This window comes from Oreochromis aureus, linkage group 13, assembly GCF_013358895.1.
Source record: "Oreochromis aureus strain Israel breed Guangdong linkage group 13, ZZ_aureus, whole genome shotgun sequence".
NCBI lineage: Eukaryota > Metazoa > Chordata > Actinopteri > Cichliformes > Cichlidae > Oreochromis > Oreochromis aureus.
The window spans coordinates 15,151,442-15,171,352 of record NC_052954.1 but is presented as its reverse complement, the minus strand read 5'-3'; the positions used below and the strand labels follow the sequence as shown (position 1 = coordinate 15,171,352).

At 37.7% G+C, this 19,911-nt stretch overlaps 1 protein-coding gene across 1 annotated transcript in view; it reads right to left on the bottom strand.

The window, feature by feature from the left end:
- eys (eyes shut homolog) overlaps positions 1 to 19,663 on the bottom strand; it is a 158,268-nt gene extending 138,605 nt beyond the window's left edge. The window contains exons 1-8 of the mRNA XM_039621642.1: positions 19,642 to 19,663; positions 18,323 to 18,439; positions 12,716 to 12,912; positions 11,747 to 11,874; positions 10,974 to 11,088; positions 9,273 to 9,432; positions 5,405 to 5,509; positions 536 to 675 (exon numbers count right to left, since the gene is read on the bottom strand). Coding sequence (XP_039477576.1) covers positions 536 to 675; positions 5,405 to 5,509; positions 9,273 to 9,432; positions 10,974 to 11,088; positions 11,747 to 11,874; positions 12,716 to 12,736 — 669 coding nt within the window. The 5' untranslated portion in view covers positions 12,737 to 12,912; positions 18,323 to 18,439; positions 19,642 to 19,663. The remainder of the gene's footprint in view (positions 1 to 535; positions 676 to 5,404; positions 5,510 to 9,272; positions 9,433 to 10,973; positions 11,089 to 11,746; positions 11,875 to 12,715; positions 12,913 to 18,322; positions 18,440 to 19,641) is intronic.
- Positions 19,664 to 19,911: the final 248 nt, after the last annotated feature.

Here is a 19,911-nt window from a genome sequence, read left to right as displayed (position 1 = left end):
TCATGCCAAACACAATCCAAAAACCTGCCAAAGACAATTCCAGCGTTGCTTTCCTCCAACATAATTTCTTATGTACTATATATGGAAACTGCATTTTTTAAAAATCAAACATTTACTACACTGTTAACATTATTCTGTTCTGCTTTTTATTGTTTTTATTTTCCACACAGCGAAAAATTTCATTTGATTTTTCTGTTAAGAATTTAATAAAAACTTTCTTGCCGTTAAAGCTGATTGATATTTCGCAGCTGCAACATCAGATGATTGCTGTGTTTAGGGATTATCATTTAGTGTCAATCTTCTATTTATAAAAGAAAACCATTATGAAAGAACAGTCAACATTTCAGAAAAAATACTGACTCTCTGAAACCCACACCTTTTAGTTTGTCGAGATATGTTGCAGTTATATCCAAAACTTTGTCTAGCATAAAAAAATGAAACAAAGCCACAAAATAATATAACCGAGAACTGAGCTTATTTATATTTGCAGACAGTAGACGAGGACAAAAAGCACGTCAAGATTTTTTTTACACACCTGAAGGTGCTGAGGACAGGGTACACAGCAGATATACTCAAGCCCATCAGGGAGATCCAAACACTCAGTATTTGGTGGACATGTGTTGTTGGACAGGGCACAAGCATCTATGTCAACTTCACAACTCTTTCCTTGAAAACCTGCAAGAAAAGATGTAATACATGCAATCTGACTCGAGCAATGCTGGACCACAAAAAACAGAAGTCCTGAAATCAGTGCCACTAGTCTGTATCTAATTTAAGTCATGGAATTAAGGCTGCTCCTCTATATATTTAAGAAACAAGGGCAAAACTGACCCAATTGTGGGTCAGCTGGAGGATTGGCCCCATTTTGAAGCACAGTCGATGATGCTCAGTGTCCTCCACCCCCCCATGTGCCTTCTGAATTTTTAATTTAAACCTGAACACTAGTAATGCGCTTTCATTTCCTCCTCTTTTTTGCTCTGTTGAGAGAAATGTATATCTGTATACTTTACTTTGTGGCTGATAAAAAAGGTTTACTGTATCACAGCAGACCTTTTTCCTACAAGAAACATTTGTTGAGTAATAAGGAATAATATCTGACGTTTGCTGTGCAAGATGATACAAGATGATACCCTTTAAGTATATTTGAAGCAAGTGAATACTGCATTACTTTGACATTACACATGTGCTGTTCTATTATGTTTAAACAATATAATATAGACAAAAGTAGGATGTGCTTTAAAAAAAGGTCACAGTTACAGTGGCTTATAATTTCAGCCATGTACCCAGACTTTTCTTAGTACTCTGGTCCAGCTGTCTGTGGGCTATTTTTTCACATGGCAGGACTCCCTTCACCATAAGAAGATGCAGCAGATGAGGCATATGAGCGGAAGAGGCTTAGGTTTACTGAGATAACAGATGAGATTTAGCAGCAACGCTGGAAAGCCAGGGTATGCCCTGTGGAATTTTGTTACCATGGATCTGCGGCCACATCTAGTACCAGTTTACTCAGGGAGTTAGGGATTCATGATCAGGGATTATGGCAGGCTGCGGAGGCAGTTTCAGAGGCTGCGGAAAAGAACAACTAATGGGAACGGCGGAAAAGAAAAGACAACAGCTTGTGTGCAAAGTATGGATATCTCATATTAAAAATAGGAGATAGAGGAAAATATGTGCGTTACGTAAGCTGTCAAACAACACTATAGCGGCTCTGTAATCATCTTACATGTTTAAGAGCTTTTTGGATTAGGCCTACATTGTGCAATATTGACATAGTGTTGATATCAACAGTAAAAGGGGAATTACGGCTATCGGAGGCAGATATTTTAAACATGTTTGTCCCTAAATATTCAGACCGGCCGGTGTAGATGGGTACAGTCTTGCTCGGCCCACAGAGCAGGTGTAACGGGGGTGGGACACGGTAACTGTTGAGCCCTATAGGGTGTCATGGGTGCAATTCAACTTGACATCTGTGGTGGGAGGTTCCCACTCAGTCCAAACAATGATATAACCATCAGCCCATCCCTCTCTGCTCAGACACTACAGTAATCCCCCGAAAAGGACAGTCATGTCTAAAGCTAAAGAAAAATACAACTCTAAGTAGTGCTCATAGGATTTTTTTCTGCTTTTTTTAATTGGTGGTCAGAGAATGAAATTAAGGATTCTCATTAAGACTACCAGCGTGGTGGAGACTAGGATGAACCTCACTGTGCTGTGTTCTCCCATATTTAAGAAATTCATATTTGTTAACATAGTTTCATTATGCTTTAAAGGTTTGATGCAAGGGTCAGTAATTGTGTCTTTTATAGTAACAGTAGAAGCAATAATTTAATTGACAAAATTCTAATAATAATGATCTAATGCGTGCAGTACACTAAACGGCCACCTCATTAGTTACACCTTGCTGTACTGGGCTGGACCTCTTTTTGCCTTCAAAACTGCCTTAATCCTTTGTGGCATAGTTTCACAAGGCGCTGGAAACCATTCCTCAATAATTTGAGCCATACTGATATTAAGATGTGATGCGAGTGGAGGCCATTTGAGAATAGAGAACTCCTGTAGGAAGCAGCCATCAGTAGATGGTATGCTGTGGTCAAAAACGGATAGACATGGCCAGCAACAATAGTGTTTAAACAATGCTCAATTGGTATTAAGATGGCCCAAAGTCTAATAAGAAAATATCACCTAAAACCATTACAACATGTGGTTTATGGAAAAATTCTACTAACTAAGTGATGCAGCAGAAATTGAGACACATCAGATATGTTAAAAATATTCTGCTGTTCATTTCTGACAGTCCATCCATGCTATCTGTAGTCTCAGTTTCCTGTACTTAGAGGAGTGGCACCCAGTGTGGTCTCCTGCTGTTGTGTTTAAGTTTGGTATGTTGTGTTCAGAGATGCTCTTTTGGTTAGTTGGTGGTTTTGGCTTGGTACAACCTTTGGTCATAATGAGCGGTTACTTGAGTTACTGCTGGCCTTCTATCAGCTCAAAGCATTCAGGTCATTCTAATCTAACAACAACGAGGTATTTTCACTCAGAGAACTGCTGCTCAGTGGAAAGTTCCACTGTTTTGGACCATTCTCTCGAAACCCTAGAGAGAGTAATGTGGGAAAATCTCAGTAGATCAGCAGTTTCGGAAATAATCAGACCAGCTCGTCTGGCACTAACAACCATGCCAACTTCAAAGTCACTGAAATCACCTTTGTTCTCCATTGCTCAGTTTGGACTTTCTTGACCATATTTACATGCCTAAATGCATCGAGCTGCTGATTGACTAATTAGATATTTGCGTCAATAAGCATTTGAATACCTTTAGTTAATTCAGTGTATATATGAAGCTTTTTATGGTTAGGGTATGTGGTTATGTTCATCGCATACATGTGCTTCTACAAGTTCCACCAGTTTGTGTGTGGTCATTAAAAAGTAAATAAAAGGTGTTCTGCTCTTCAACACCTCTAAAAGAATAAGTCGTGTAGGAAATGGATGAATGAATAATACTCCAAGCTACTGTATCATTCACAGTCTTAGACAATGGGGAGTTGTACCTTTGATACTTCAAGGACTGGCAGTTCATCAGTTGCTAAAAATACAATGCCACCTCTGAATGTCACCTTAAATTGTGACTCTAATGTGGCTTGCTTCAGCAACTGATGAGGCGAACAGACTCTGTGACCTGTGTGTCATTAACACTGGTGCTGTGCTTTAATGTTTAATTGAACAAGAGTGAACAAACAGAGTTTCATTACCATGAGTGTTACATTTCCCCCAAGAGTCTACAACAGCTAAAAATAACAGTAGCAAATTCTTGCGAGAAAAACGTCACCTGGACACAAAGATGCTCTGCCCACCATGTCTCGGGTCTGTATATGCAGTGAAATGTTCCAGTAAAGTGGGCAAAAGCAACTGCCAGACACAGAAACTGTGCCGTGCCAACAACAGAAAGCTCCCGTGAGTCGTCCATCAGTTACCATTCAGTGAATGTAAATTCAGACTCAGCCGGTGAGGCACAATAAGCAATTACAGAAAAATTATATTAATGTGAATTTCAGAGTATAATATTTGAGCATTGCAGTTCCATTCATGAGCTCTGGCAATGAGTTTGGTATTTTTTCTCAGCTGTCAATCACAGGCCAAGAGTGTAAACTGATCCTGCAAATAAGGTGACAAAGATGCTGGCTGTGCCTTGTTTCCTCTATCTGGCTCAGCAGAGCATGTTGTGATCAGTCGCATGCTGTGACTACTATAAACAAGGAGATTAATAAAATAAAAACATAGCACTTGGAAAAAAATAAGTATCTTTGTAAGCAGGATATAACTAAAAATATATACATATGTATATTTTCATGTGATAAAAGAAGTCATGCTAAATTCAGCCTAATTTCTTTGGTTGGGATGTGTCACAGCCCAGAGACCCTGCTGGCAAAAGTTAATCACCTTCGGTTCCCAGGTAAGCTCCCTGGTGGGGGACAGAACTCCCATAGGGGTGAGGTTGGTGGTACAAAAGCGTGAAAAAGGTTGAGGGAACGTGATATATACAGGTATAATTAAAAAAAAATACACAAACAACATTTTGCTGATGGTGTTATGATAATCTTTTTTCCCACTAACTTTCAACGTGTTTTTTTTTGATTATTAATGATTATAGCCAAATGCTAATACCGATACATCGGCGCAAAAGAGACAGGAGAAACACCCTTCAACCATGTTATGACTGTTGATTTTGCACAGTTTGTCCAGCAGGGGGCAACTTCCATGTTGGCAACACCTGTTTGGAACTTGAGTGTAAATGACTAATCTACGATTTTTTTATGACAATACACCATGATTACTTTTAAACTGTACTGTTATACTATCTTAGTCAGGATTTCTAAAATCACAACACATAACAAACTTTGAAAGGTGAAGTCTGTTCATCTTTCAAGTTATACAGAAAATATATCAGCTAATATATCAGATTTTTTTAAATCACCAAAGATCTGTATCAGTGTTAAAAATCCTATTTTGAGTTGTTTTTGATGGTGATCGTGCAGACTACCTTGATGATTAGGGAGACACATGAAAAGAGGCACCAGTAAATCTGATTTTAAACAGGTAACAATAAATACATAACTATATATATATATATACATATTTTTAAAGTGACTTCACCCCAAACGTGATGTTTAATTCCTTTTTTTCTTTTTTTGGACCTGCAAGTTATACTTTGTAACTCCATATCATTTGGGAAGTTACACAACATCATGGCCTCATTTATGCCTCAATCCAGAGTGTCGACATGATCAATGTCTCTGGCTCATCCCACCAGAACCACCAAATGGCGTGCTTTCTCGAGCCAAGGATACAGTAAACATAAATTACCTACATCTTTACTACAATAAGGTCTAGTTTTGGATGTAGCACATACCTGTAGGACATTGGCAACTGTAGTCTCCTAGCAAGTCACAGCACTTGCCATTGTGCTGACAAGGTCTGGAGTCACACTCATTGATCTCAGTCTCACAGTTTGTTCCTGGGGAAAGAGGTTTTAGATGTAATAAGCAGCATTATATATCGCCACACTATTTTCACACAGTCCCGACCTCTGCACCCCAACATATTACAGTTCATCTTTCGTGTGAATTGTTAAAATGCAGCACTCTTTTCCTGAATGAGTCAGCCTAGCATAAGACTGAAAGCAGGGGGATACTGCTAACCTGCTTCTGTCTAAAAACACACTAATTAATGCATATTTACAGTGTTTGCTCTGTGGAAAAAAAGTAAAAACCCCGACTAGGGGCTTATGTGCTGCTCTATTTTTTCAACTCGGCATTGACAACCGGGAGTCTTGTTATCACTGTGACTGTGCCAGACAGATGCTGGTGGGCAGATGTGTTTTTTTGTTTGTTTGTTTATTTGTTTATTTGTTTTTTTTATGCTAAGCTGGATTAATTGGCTGCTGGCTTTAGCTTCAGACTTAGTGTACAGATATGACAATAATATCAATCTTCTCTTTAGACCTTCGGCAAGAAAATGAATGAGCAAATTTCCCCCCAATTTTTTTAAAGAGTTGCCTGAAACTGTTTTAAACCATTTCTGCTGAAATAATAATTAGGTTGCAAACATTCACCTATTAAGATGCTCTAGGAGTCAAGTGGTGAGGCCAAGTACATGCACAAGAGAAAACAGGCGCTTGATAGCATGGGCTCAGTTTCTTGTTAAGAAAATGGACATTTAATGACAAGCTCTGTCTGAAAAAAAGCAGATGATGTGTGGGACGGAGGTTGCCTTAGAAGAGATTTGCTTGGTGCTCAGCTGCCTCAGCAGCTGCTAGTTCCACTGCTGTGATTGGGGGTGGATGCTTTCCCGTGCAGGTTATTAATTTAAAAAGTCCTGTCATCAATAACAGAGGTGCAATGACATGTAGTGAAAGTCCCTCCTTGACAGCGGCAACCTCGTGCTACGGCACAAACACTATGATTGATAACATCTGCACGGCTGATGGTACAGGTCATTATATATAAAAAAAATGCTATGCAGTGCAACAGCAAATTATACAAATTTGTCCTACTAAAATCTGGAAAACAGCTAAAATCCTGTCTGGCTGTAAGTAAAATCAATTATACAGCTTTTTAATGAATATTTAATGATGTGGATTGTTGAGATTTATAGGACAAAAAATAGTGTTATCCAATATATAGCAACTGTTTCAAAAAATGTAAAAATTAAAAAAAAATATCCACATTTCACAGTTTTCTAAATGCACAGTCCTGAATCTTTTGGAGATTCTGAACTTTTTCAATATAATAAAAAAAATACTAGCATCTAACCTTATAGTTAATTAAAAATACATAAGAGTCCACATAAATGTGAAAAATAAAGCTTTCCACAAGGAAACCTGGATGCCGGGGTTGAGTAATGTATCCTAAGTTATAATCTATGATGAGTACAGTGGGATTTCAGGGCGAAGCTTGAAATTAAATTGGGCTTCCTATCCTGCATGGGTAGAAATTCCAGTGCAAAAGTCCTGAGATGCCAGAAAATGATGAATTCTATCAGTCACTAAGAAGTGCCATGGTGTAAGAGACAATTTTCCATTACTGAAGTGGCAACAGATTTCAGCTTTGAACGGGGAGGGGGGCGAAACGTGTTCATGTAGTGCTATGTAAGGGCTTATCTGACTGACAGCTGAGTGTGTCAGGACTTAAGGCTAGATTGTGAAACGTGCTATAGGCCAAAACCTGAGTGCACCGGATTGGAAAAAAATCACATGTGCTGGCTGTTTAAGTAATAAAACAACAGAGGAACAATTCAGAGCTGTACCATTACAACCATTACAGTAAACGCAATGTTTGGCAGTGATGACAATCTGTGTCATTCCATTTTTGTGTCGATGAACGTCTTAAATAATGTAACTAGGTCTAAACAGAGCTGTGTATATTTTGTATCACTGTGATGGTTTGCTAATCATATAAAAGCATGATACAGTGAACCGAGAAATGCAACCGAAAAAGAGATGAAAAGAGTCTTTCTTTCTTCGGCAGATTGAACTGTTTAGATAAACAATTCTTCAAACATGATCTTCTGCTATGGAGTACAATGGCAGCTGTGACCGAGATAAAGAATACAACTTCTAATCACATTTTGTCTGTCTCTGTGAATTTGCTCAACCTTTTTAAGCATGGTAAATAAAAAAGGGTTAATCTTCTTTCCTACAACTGCTCCTTTTGTTTTTTCGTGCCTCTGCATTGTTTATTCAACCACTGTCGCTGATAGCTTAACAAGTTTCGCCCATGTTCCGAGCTGGCAGCTAATTAGGAAGCAGTTTGCCAGATTACTTGGATTAAACGCAATCAGCAGCAGGCCGTAGAAATGTCGAGCAGGCGAGGCCGCTGATAAATAAGCTTCAAGGTAAAACAAATACAAAAGTCATATCACAAATATTACTGGATTTTGCTTTAAATCTGTGCTTGGCTTGTGATTCACCACCAATCCCTGGCCTGAATTAGATATCATAGTATTAATTTCCACTTGGGAGACAAGAACACTTATGCTCTTAGCGGTAGTTGCTAGTTTTGTGCTTCTCTAGACAAAGTGAAAAAGTTTTCCCTCTAGGCTACGTCAGGTAGTGCAGCAGATTGAGAACAAATGGTACTAATACTACTACCACAAATATAAAATGTACAGGTCACCCCAGGGATGTTTTCTTTGTTTTTTATTTTTGTTCTCCTCCCCGAGGAGGTCAGAGGTCAGCTATGGAACAGCAGCCCTTGAGCCAGCTGTGGTTCGGTCTTTTGAGATATTAATCAAATCAGATTCTTGAAAAAGAAATTACAGCATTAGACGTCTATAACAGAACTACAATGTTAACCCTGCTATGTGCCAAGGCAGGGGGACTGTTTCGAGATTGTATCATGGAAGCTGCGTGGATATTAGCATATGGCTGATTTATGGATTTACATTTTTAAAATGTTCCACAGAAAGATCAAGAACATATTCTCATGAGGTTTGTTTGTGTTTGGGGATCTAGCTATGGATTTAAGGTTGAGTTAACATTGTGTGTCTACAAATATGTAACATGACTGACTGATGTCTGAACTCTTCATGAACACCTTGACCACGTTTGTATGTCTTTTTCTGTTAGCTATGCATAATGCATTGTTTCTATGACAAAGTGACAGTGGAGAATAGATTTCCCTTTCAAAGCGGTTTATGCAACATAAAATTTTAATGGACACTTGCCAGTTAATGAGAAAAAAACAACAAAAACAGAAGAAAAAAAACATTTTCTGTCACTATAGACGACATTCAAGCATGATACCAGTTATGTACTTTTAATGGAATACATGAACATCTCATAAGTTCTTTATGGATTTTATGCCTTTTGCTTTAAACCACCAACAAAAGTCAAAATGTATAATTTATGATTTGCTCTTAGCATGAAAGCTCCATGTCAAATGTCTTGCATGTGGACTGCGGATTCGCCGTCTTAAAACAGTAAAATATTCCGAAAATGACAGCACTCCGTGGCTTTGTGTGTGTCTTGACTTTAGCTGGTGCTTATATAACAAGATGTCAAGAAATGTCAACAGCATGTATCTGTCAGCCTCTGCCAGTTTTACAACAGATTTTCCCCAAACATTAAGGTTAAGGAATCAGTCATTCCTCATCCCATAACCGGCATTCCACAACTGTGTGTACAAATTAGCCCATATCCTGAGACATGTTGCCAGGAGACAGATGGACAGACTCACTGAAAAGGAACAAAAAGAGATAATAAAACAAAGATATCTCACCTGTAAAGCCAAGCGGACATTTGCAGGTGTACTGAGGGGGAGATGTTGGCTGATTTGTTGCAATGCATGTTGCCCCATTCAAACAGCTGTTTGGCTTTATCTGACAGGCATCACCCACATATTGACAATATTCTCCAACCCAACCTGGGGCACAAACACACTGCAGGAATGCAGAAAATTATTCATAAGATCAGTGATAGAGTAAAGTATACATCAACCTATAACAAAATGTATCATACAGAGCACACTGTATTAGAGAGAAATCATTGAATCGTGCACATTTTGAGCCTGGAGAGGAATGAATAAATCACAGCTTCAAATAAATTTCAGTTCACCAAAAACTACTTCGAGAGATATTGAAGATGGTTTAATTGGCTTTGAGACGTTTCCAACCTCAAGATTTCTACCATCACCACAATATAATGGAGACGAATATAATTTTTGACAGTCAGAACACAGCGAACAGCTTTAAATAAAAATTCACAGTACTTTTTTTTTGCCTTTTCATTAACGCAAATTCAATTATGCAGTTGTGAAGACTAAAATCCTGGATGGACAATAAGAAGAATCTGATCCAAATAGGCTAAAACAGGGTTTCTTTCTAAATGTTTCTTTGTCACAAACACGAGGTGTTACAAAGAGAAAAAACACAAACACTACTCTCTATAGCATTAAAACGATTGTATGTGATCTCTAGTTGTGCATATGGAGCTTCTACATGACACACTAACCAATTTATTACTACCCACAGTAAATATTTATTCACATTAAAACCCCAAAAGTCACAAAAATATAAGAAAATATTAAAAGAAAAACTTGCACTTGCAGTTAGCAACAATTTTTGACTATGTCTGACCAAAAGTGCACCAACATAAAGCATCTAAAAGTAGATCGTAGATAAAGAACCCTATCAGTGGTCTAATGGAACAAGACTGATGGAGAATAATTAGGAGCTATGGGGCATTACAGAGCACTCTCAGGTGTTGTAAAAAATGCAGACATTTGACAAGACTGAGAAACTGGGAGGCAAATTAGACCAGGACCTGTCAGTCTGAACAAAGCTTCCACATATACACCGGGATTTAATGACTTAGAATTGGATTACTGCTTTCTGTAGACACAACTACCACTGATGTTTCTGTAATTCTCTTTGTGTTCATTGTCACATAGACAACATTAGAAAAAAACCCAAACATTTAAACATGTTTAAACCAGGTCTTATCTCTGTATTTGTACTGCATGCACTTTATATTCAGGGACAACTGTAAGAATATCACGCAATCATTGCCATTCTGAAGCATTCATCATTAAAATCAATCCAGTGCATAACTGTTGCATCATTAAAGCAGATTTTATAGTCTAAAAACGAATACTCGCTAACAAAGAAGCCACACACCAAACAGATTCACAGAAAGGTCAACATGCTCAAATTTCTGAAAAGTGCAAAAGGTTACAATACACCATTTAGACCAATATTACTCTGGAAATGATCAAATGCAATAACGGAGAATGGACCACTCCCATGTTTTTATCACAAGAAAGATTAAAAAAAAAATCTTACTACCGAAACAGAACATTTATTTTATGAATCATAACTACACTTATGAATGAGTTCACGCTGTGTCGACTCTGTATGTGTCATGAGTCATATTTCGTGGGCTTTATTGCATTTCATTATGACTGAAACATTGAATTACTTACCTGATATCCGCCAATTACACTCAAGCACAATCCCTCATTTAGGCAGCTGATATTGAGCAGACTGCAGTAGTCAATTATTTCTTCACAATTCTTCCCAGAAAACCCACTCAGACATCTGTTGAGAGGCGGTCAGTGTCATCAAAATCAATTCACCTTGAGCTTTAAGCACTAACAAGCAATGCTGTGTTGTTTCTTTATACGAGATTTCTGGGATTCTAATTCAGTTTTCCGCATGATCTGATTCTGATAAAGACACGGGCGTGCCGCTAATCAGGTTACCATTTTTTACCCATTTTCTGAAATGGGTGATGTTAGCATATCATTACCAAATCAAGCTCTAATGTGAATCAAATGAACTATACTGTATAATATGCCAAATATACACTTCCCTATATTTGTATTATATTTGGTTCTTATTTAGTCAAATTTTTTGTGTGAGAGTTTTTATCTGATAAACAAATTAAACCAGTTTATCTGTTTTGTGGTCTGGTACAGTTTAATATCTGGATATCTTGAAAGATGGCAGATGCAAAACAAATGAAATGAATGGCATGAAATGGAAACGTTTTCATAGGAAAAGCATTTAAGTCTCTGTTTCAACTCTCAACAATGACTTCCTAGAGCTTTTAAGACAACTTTAAATCCTGCTCACATCAAAAGGTGGAAAAAAAATCTAATTTTTATTCATTCTCAGAGGGAGACGCATTCATAAGAAACGCGAATCATCTTCAGGAAGAGACTATGATGTTCCCATTATTAGATCTCCCTCTTACCTGCAGATGTAATCATTTCCCCTGGACACACAGGTGGAATTGTTCAAACATGGTGATGGACTACACAGGCTGTTCTGCCTCGTGCACGCTGTGGCCACACTACCATCTGCACAGACACATTCAGAGCCCTGCATGGAAGAAGCAATACAACCTAGATCACCTGCAAGCCTGGGATAGGACACTTACATTACACAAAAGGTACATTAGATTTCCAAGTGTAGGAACACGGAACATTATCAATAAAAGAGCAAATCACCGTAGTGATAAAAATGGGCCTTCATTGAGTCACAGTTATATTTGCTACAGACTTCTACACTTTCATTAAATATAATCTAAATAAATAATAGGTTTTACATTCGTTTTAATATGATTTTTAGATATGAGAGGCTAACAAATGTTAATGTTCTTGTAATTCAAAGTTAAACAGATTATGCTTCCAGAAAAAAATATATATGTCAAGCAGCAGCAATAATGTGCATTATGTTGATAAATGTCCCTTTTAGTCTTCTCTGCTCGGGTATCCTTAGGTGGGTCTCGAAAATGTGTAGTGCACTTGGCAAACTGTAATGAACAAAACAAAGGTCGTAGAGAAAGACAATTAGACCACTGCTGTATTTTCCCCAGAGTATCCTCTAGAGCATTAGAAACACTACCACCTCTGCAAAATGTATGAGTACACTAGCATTTCCTGTGAAAGGTGCAAATTGCAGCAGGCATCCAATTACAAAAAGGTTCTGATGAGAGCCATTTCAAACTGGCACTTAAATATAGACTGGGTCATTCAATCAAAATGTTAGAGAAAGCAGACACCCTTTCCCACAGCTCATCTTCACCAGGAAACATTAATTGCTCCTGGAGCTTTTAGAATGAAGGCATTTGATCTCGCTTCAAGACACTATTAATTTTCATGTGCCATTTCTTGTTTACGTCCCACTGAGGGAAAATAAATAAGGGAAATAAAGTCCTCACGCGATCCCCTGCAGTGCACATTTGTTCCTCCTGACATGGGTACGACTTGCAATCGAAGTTAACTCGAGATTCGCAGCAGAGGCCCGCAAATCGTTCCGGACAATGACAAACAAATCCTGTGGGACTCTCTTCACATGTACCACCATTTCTACATGGATTTGGGTCACAGGAGGCTTTCCTCTTCTCACACGGTGGGCCTGCAAAACCAGCAAAATAGATTACTGCACTTTTATTTAGAAACTATACTGCGTCTACTGGCGTTCTTAGCATAGCATGAATTGAACTATTCTGTATACTCTTGAACCTCAAATATTAAACATGGAAATTAACAAGCATGGAATGACTTCAAAGAATTTTCATGCCAGAAATGAAATGCAGATGTGATTTAGAATCCAAGAATGAAGGGATGACTGACAGGTTTAATCATTTACACAGGATAGTGGCATGTGTAGGGCCATTTCCTGGCACTATGCATGCATAACATTAAAAAGATGCTCCCACAAATAAACTTGATGCAAGACTGACTGTACACAGAGTCACCGTGTCTTGTTATCCTGTATTTAACTGATGATTTACTATCCTAAATTGGTAGGATGACGTTCCCACCAAAGCCAAAACAATGAGTCAAAAGTAAAACTCTCAAATCATTCAGACATGAAAAATCACAAACTAGCAGTATAATAACAGCTGTCACTTAAGTTGTTTAGCTCTACATGTAGTTTACAGCAGTCTTGTGTCTGTACAGAGTAAAATAATAATTTTATATCATATTCACCTCAGGGAAACCAAACCCGCAGCGCCAAACACAAATTATTGGGAACCGTTCACCTAAAAATCCATTTTTTTTCCTGAAAGCTATAAAGATGGAGTCGATTGCATCGCCTCCTCTTGTTTTTTTTTTCCCGTTTAGCCCGCATGATGGAGAACTGCCTCAGTCTCAGGGTAATATGCTTCCTGCTGTGTGTGTGTATTTAAATTTGTGCTTGTGCCATACAGCGCCGCTGCCATCCCATTAAATCAGTCCACACAGCACACACAGCATTTACATCACGAGCGTAAACAGGAATAGTAGTTGTTTGATAACACTGTAAAAAAGCCTCACTCGTAATATAATTAAATGTGGGATAAACCTGAGCTAATTAAAAGCGGTCTGGTTTTTATGAGGATAAAAAATGTGAGGAAAATATCTGGTCTGTGATTATTCCTGACAGTTTCTCCATGTTTGAGTGAGGAAACAGACATTTCTATTGTGGAAGTATCTTCCTAAGACTAGTAGTCACAGTAATACTCGGCACAGTAGCTGCCAAATGATCTATGAACACTGAATTGTATAAACTGAGAAGCCTAATGCATGAGGCCAATAGTTATATGTGTATGTGGTTTATGCCACATAGGTTTGTAATTTTATTATTATTGTTGTTTTATTTATTATTATTCATTTTTATTATTTTTAGTTTCTATTATTGCAGTTTTTAACATTTTGTGATATGCCGATTATTGCAATGACACATACTGTGATTTATCACCTTTTTTCACCTGCAATTTATATCCTCAAAGTTAAACTATGACAATATCTGTGTTATCCAATAAGATAAAGCTATTGCACCTATTATTACTTTTTCTTATGTTGTTGCTGCAAACCTGACATAAATGTTTTCATTATATGGAATGGGGTCAAGTTCACAGTTAAATGTAATATTTCTAAAAATACAGCAATTACCTGTAATATACTGCTTACAATCACACATCTGTTGCTGTCTATATAGGCAGAAGTTCACATTTAACAAAAAATCATATTTGACTATTACATTTGTGCTCAGCAACCCTCCTGTTTTATTGAAATATAACCAGAATACAACCAGCTGGCAGCCAAAGATTGATTCAGACTGATGGCAACATGTTAGGAATATGCCTACATTTATAAATTAGATGGCAATTATTTACAAAACTTCAGTCAGTGATTGCAGTCAGTCAAAGTCTTTCTACAACTGTTTGTAGAAAGGCTCCTTTCTATCAGGCGTCCTGGTGTGTTGGATGATTTTTTTGTGTTTGTTTGTTTTTGGCTGCTGTGATTTAATCTAAGTTTGCTCAGCTAATGTTACCTCAGGATGGCGGTGCATGAGATGAACCCTGTAGTTCGTAGTATTTTCAGAGTATTTTAACTTATTTAATTAAATATCAATATTTGGTGCCCTTCTATCAATATAATATTGTCACACAAAATCTTACAGTAAACTGCTGTATCGATTTTTATTAATGCATGGTAAATGTCCTGGAACAGTTTTATACTATAGCTCAAATACTATTTTATTTTTAATATTATCTTCTTATATTTCACTGTTCTCATATAATGTTTTAAAAAGTATACAAGTTTATTCATTAAATCCTGCTGTATTATTCAATATTTTTATGCGCACAACACAGTGTTGTTTTTTTTTATTATTTATACATCATTGGATATGCACCAAATTAAAGTTAACAAAGATTTATAACTGATAAACATGCAGTTTACTAAGTAGCGAGCGCTACAGCTTTAAGCATATGGTAAGCATTTTCTTAGATAAAGTAATTTTGACCTAAGCTCTAGCCAGCAGTTTAATTTCACAACTGTGAACTTAACCAGGGACAAAGTAATGCTGCAGTGATATTGTGCACAAAGGATAAAATTAGACTGAAATCACTGCAAGGTCAAGGTGAATAAATTTTGATGTTATTCCCTTGTGAGGTTTTTTTTTCTTTCTCACATGATGCCTACACATTTATCTTTCTAGTGACTTCTTTTTTTTTTTTGCATATTTTCTTTAATCCCCCTGCTGATACAAGTGCTCATGTCCCAGAGGCTCCTCCTAGCCTCCTCTGTGGGCATCAATCTTACTGTGCCCAACTTCAGAGTTTGCTTTTTGCTTCAGCTCATTTTACATCAGAAATTGAGTTTTCAGAACTGGTCCACTCAAAGCTGCACCTCTATAAACTGCTTTCCCATAGAATTTCCATCTGTCACATGTATTAATGAAGCATAATAATGATAATTCCCTCTGTAAAATGCTAACAATGTTAGTTAACACCAACGATGGTTTATATATTTATTACAGTCATTTACAGTTGTGCTCTCATCTCAAATGCCATTGTTTCTGCAGTGATTTTGAATTGCATCCATCTAATATGCATAAAACACCAGCATGTCAATGCCTAATTAAAACAGTTTAACAAGGCTAATGACTGCATATATACACCAAATTAAACTTTCAAAACTTGGCTTTATTACCAACAAGATTTTAGAAACAATTAACACTGTATTCCAAATGAAAATTGTCTTATAAAGATGGTAATACTTAACAACAAATGCCCTAGAGGTAGAGTAGAAGAGAGTCAAATCAAAAGAAAATCTCATTTGAAACATCCCATGAGTTTGGCTCATTATTCTCTGCGCATAGACTTTGGCCTGTGAGGGCAGCCAGCACTGGAGCAGCCACTAACTTCCACTTGATTAATGAGCCAACTGCAGCAGGGAGGTAAAGGAAGCACGAGCTCTACAGAACTCCCAAGAAGCTGATGGGACACCAAGACACCATGACTGTGCGAAAGCACCCAGTGGAGTCTGCTTATTTGAGGGAGCAGCAGCAATTAAAGCAAATTACAAGAAGCTGCAAAAGCAGTCAGAGCATGTAAGTCCACAATTTGTTTCTGATGGAAATTATAGGAATTATCTATTTGAATTCAAACAAGGGCAGATGTTTTCTTTAATAGGGCCAACTATTTGGTTTTAACAAATGTAAGTAGCTGGTGATCATTATACTGTCATCACTGACAGCTTGGGTTAAAAGGCTTGCAAAATGCTTCTTTTAAATGAAACAAAACAAAAGCAAAAAACAGCTAACACAAAAATCATTTGACTCTTTTTTTTTTTTTCTTTTTACTAGTTTCACTCCCAATGCTGTAGTTAGAGAAAAAAGTAACATTTCAAAGAGCAATTCAGACTTGAATAAAAGGAAAATATGATAAAGTTCATGTGAACCAAAGTCTAGTCCACCGGTGTTGCGTTAAGGAACTAACATAAGTATAATGTCCTCTACCTGATCAAAAATATTCAGTACTCAATTCAGCAGGTATCTGGCATTCACTACCAACAAGGGGATGAAGGCAAAGTGATAATTTCCTCTTTCAAAGATTTTGAAAATTATCCTGTAATCTTGCTACAGTAATCTTTTTCTCTTTTAAATCTTCAGAGCCATTTCATAAAACATCCAAGAATACCTTTTAAAATGACTTTTTTTTTTCTCCTTCTATTGTATGGCCTTAATAATCTCTTGTTATAAAGAAAAAAGAATATGCCAGACAGTACTGGAAGTAACCTTGAAACAACATCTCTAAAATAATAAGCTGAAAGCATGGGCTGGACTCGAAAGGCAAAGCTGTGACACTTCAAGAATGCTGCCAGGACAAATTGTGCTCCAAACAAAACAATGAATCAATGTGAAAAGCCACTTGGAGATTTTACTCCAGAAAGTTCATTGCAGGCTTGATTTTTATAGCAGAGAGTGATATCGAGGGCAGCCCGAGGAGCATCTAGGTCTTGTAACCATTTGTGTGTGATAACGATTGACCCGACTGTACAAAAATACAGCGGATGAGGCTAAATAATGAGTGAATCACTAATGTGCCATACATCTTCGCCACAGCAAAAGTCCCACTCAGCGCCTATACATGAGCGTCCAGCACTGTCTCTGAAGTGGATGGTCTTGGCTGGCAGTGAAAAATGTGTCACAATGCTCTTTGATTTTCTTTTGTAAGTGATTCTTACAGACGGGGATCAGCTACTTTAACCCTCAGCCTAAATATAATATAACCATGCAATTTGTCTCTGTGAATATGAGCACAGCAGAAGCAAAGTGATGGATTTCCAAATAACTATATCCAGTTCTCAGATGTATATTAATTCTGCCCTTTCTGTGTATCAACTTTACATCACGTGTGTTGTTTCTGTTGTGACCTAAAAAAGTGACGCGTTCGTTTTATCCTGAACTTGGAAGCCTGATGTGTGCCACCTGTAAACTGTAATTATAAATACTATCATAAATGGGACTTATTCTTCAAATAACGAGCACTGAATAATATTCGTTCTTATCTTTACGCGCTCAGCAGAAACAATACACTATAAATTACATTTTACCTGATTGCTGTAAACCTTTATTTTATTATCTCCGGCACGCTCCGTTAGCTAGCAGTATAGCCCAGGCCCTTTAGAGCGGCACATCACTGGTTGTAATATGAGGTATTTGATTTGAAGTGGCCCCTTCATATATTATGATGACAAATATAACATCGAGTGGGATCAAGTTTATAGCCCACAAGGAAATGCTGATCTTTTTATGATTTATGATGATTTGAAGATAGCCCTCCTGTTTGAGGGAAATTACATGGTTCTGGGAGGTGAGGGAAAAAACTCTTTCCATTGTGCTTTGTATACAGAATTGCAGTAAACTGTGTGATTTGCCTGGCAGTGATTAAAACTGTGACATGCTGTTTAAAGAGCAGCTCTTCATTGTTACTGAGCCAGACAGTCCATCTACGTTATATAAACAGCCGTCTAAAATAAGAGATGCTTACCGGAGAAACCAGTGTCACAGATGCATTTGAAGGATGCAGGTGATATTTGAAGGCATGTCCCATTTTCACAGATGCTGTCACAGTTTGCTTTCCCAATGATTTCAGAGCAGTTAACCCCTAAAACAAACAGCCCATTAGATGATTATTCACAGAGGACCAGACAGAAAAAAACAGTAGATGAGCAGAATTAAGTTTGCTTGCATGCGCAGAGGTCTAATGCCTTTTATTTTAATTTTGTTAAGGAAAAAAGTCATTACTGTAGATTATTCAGCAAGGAGCTTAAGAAGGAAGTCATCTGGAGCACAAGCGATGTAAAAATTAATTCTGTTTGCATTAAATGAGAGTGTCAGAGGGTTATGGTGAAAAACATTAACTTGATGTGTTCAATAAATCCATAATTCAGAAGCTGCTTTTGCATTCTTTCAGCACATGAGTATGTCTCTCATAAACACTTCGACAAACTTTGATTTTGTAGCAAATGCAACATGTTACAGCCACAAGTGATGTATAGGACTATTTTTAGATGCTCTGACCTAGCCCTTATTCAAACAATTACGAGAACTCAATAAATGGGATCAGTGACATTTGTGCTCACCTGTAAAATGTGGAGGACACAGACATTTATATGTTCTGTAGTGTGGATCTGTGGATCCATTGCTCAAACAGACTCCTTTGTTTTCACAGGGGTTATCCAAACAAGCATCAAACTTTTCACAAAACCTCCCGGAATACTTGTGGTGACATCGACAGTGGAATGCACTCTCTCCGACTCCTGTTTGACAGACACCGTTCCCCGAACAAAGTCGAAGCATCGGGGAACTCCGACAAAGTTGGGTTTTAACTGTGACGTTCAGCCTCAAACCTAGCGTGCACAGCTGTGTGTCTCCTTCGTGCAGCGCAATAAAATAACGGTGACCCGGCATGAGCCACCTCGCGTCGACTTGCTCTCTTTCATTTATGTTGTGAGGGAAGAGAAACTGATCTTCTCTCTGTCCAGTTGCAGAACAGCTTTCAAAGTTATCTTTTGACACATTTAGGAGTTTGATGCCATATGACTTGAGTGTTTCATCAGCAGACATCAGCAGTTTGTCTCCATGTTGTAGCTGAAGTGGGCATATCTGTGGGAAGTTGAAAGGCTGCTCACTTGACTCGTCTCCCCGCTGGGAATCCCAACACTCAGAAACACTCCTGCAGATGTTCCCTATTAGAGTCCAATTCATTTGGATTGTGTGTTTTTTAAGGTGCCATTCGGTTGAAGCTTGCCTGTTGCAAAGTATTTGGCAGTGGATCATATGAATGGCCACAAAAATGAGACTCACGTGAAACAATGACGATCTCATGTCTCCTCTTTCTTTGTATTTAATCCAAATCAGTTTGGGACTTTTAAGATCAACTTCATGTGATGCTTTACTCCAAAGTCCACCAAAGTAGCAATCGCCTGAAGAAAACAAAGAGATTTTTTCAAACATGTTTTACGGCTACACACTGTTGCTGCTTAAAACTTTATCCAGAGCACTAGAAGTGACTGAGCCCACGCTGTTATTATGAAGATTTCATTTTACAATAACACCACAGACTTATGGCTTCTG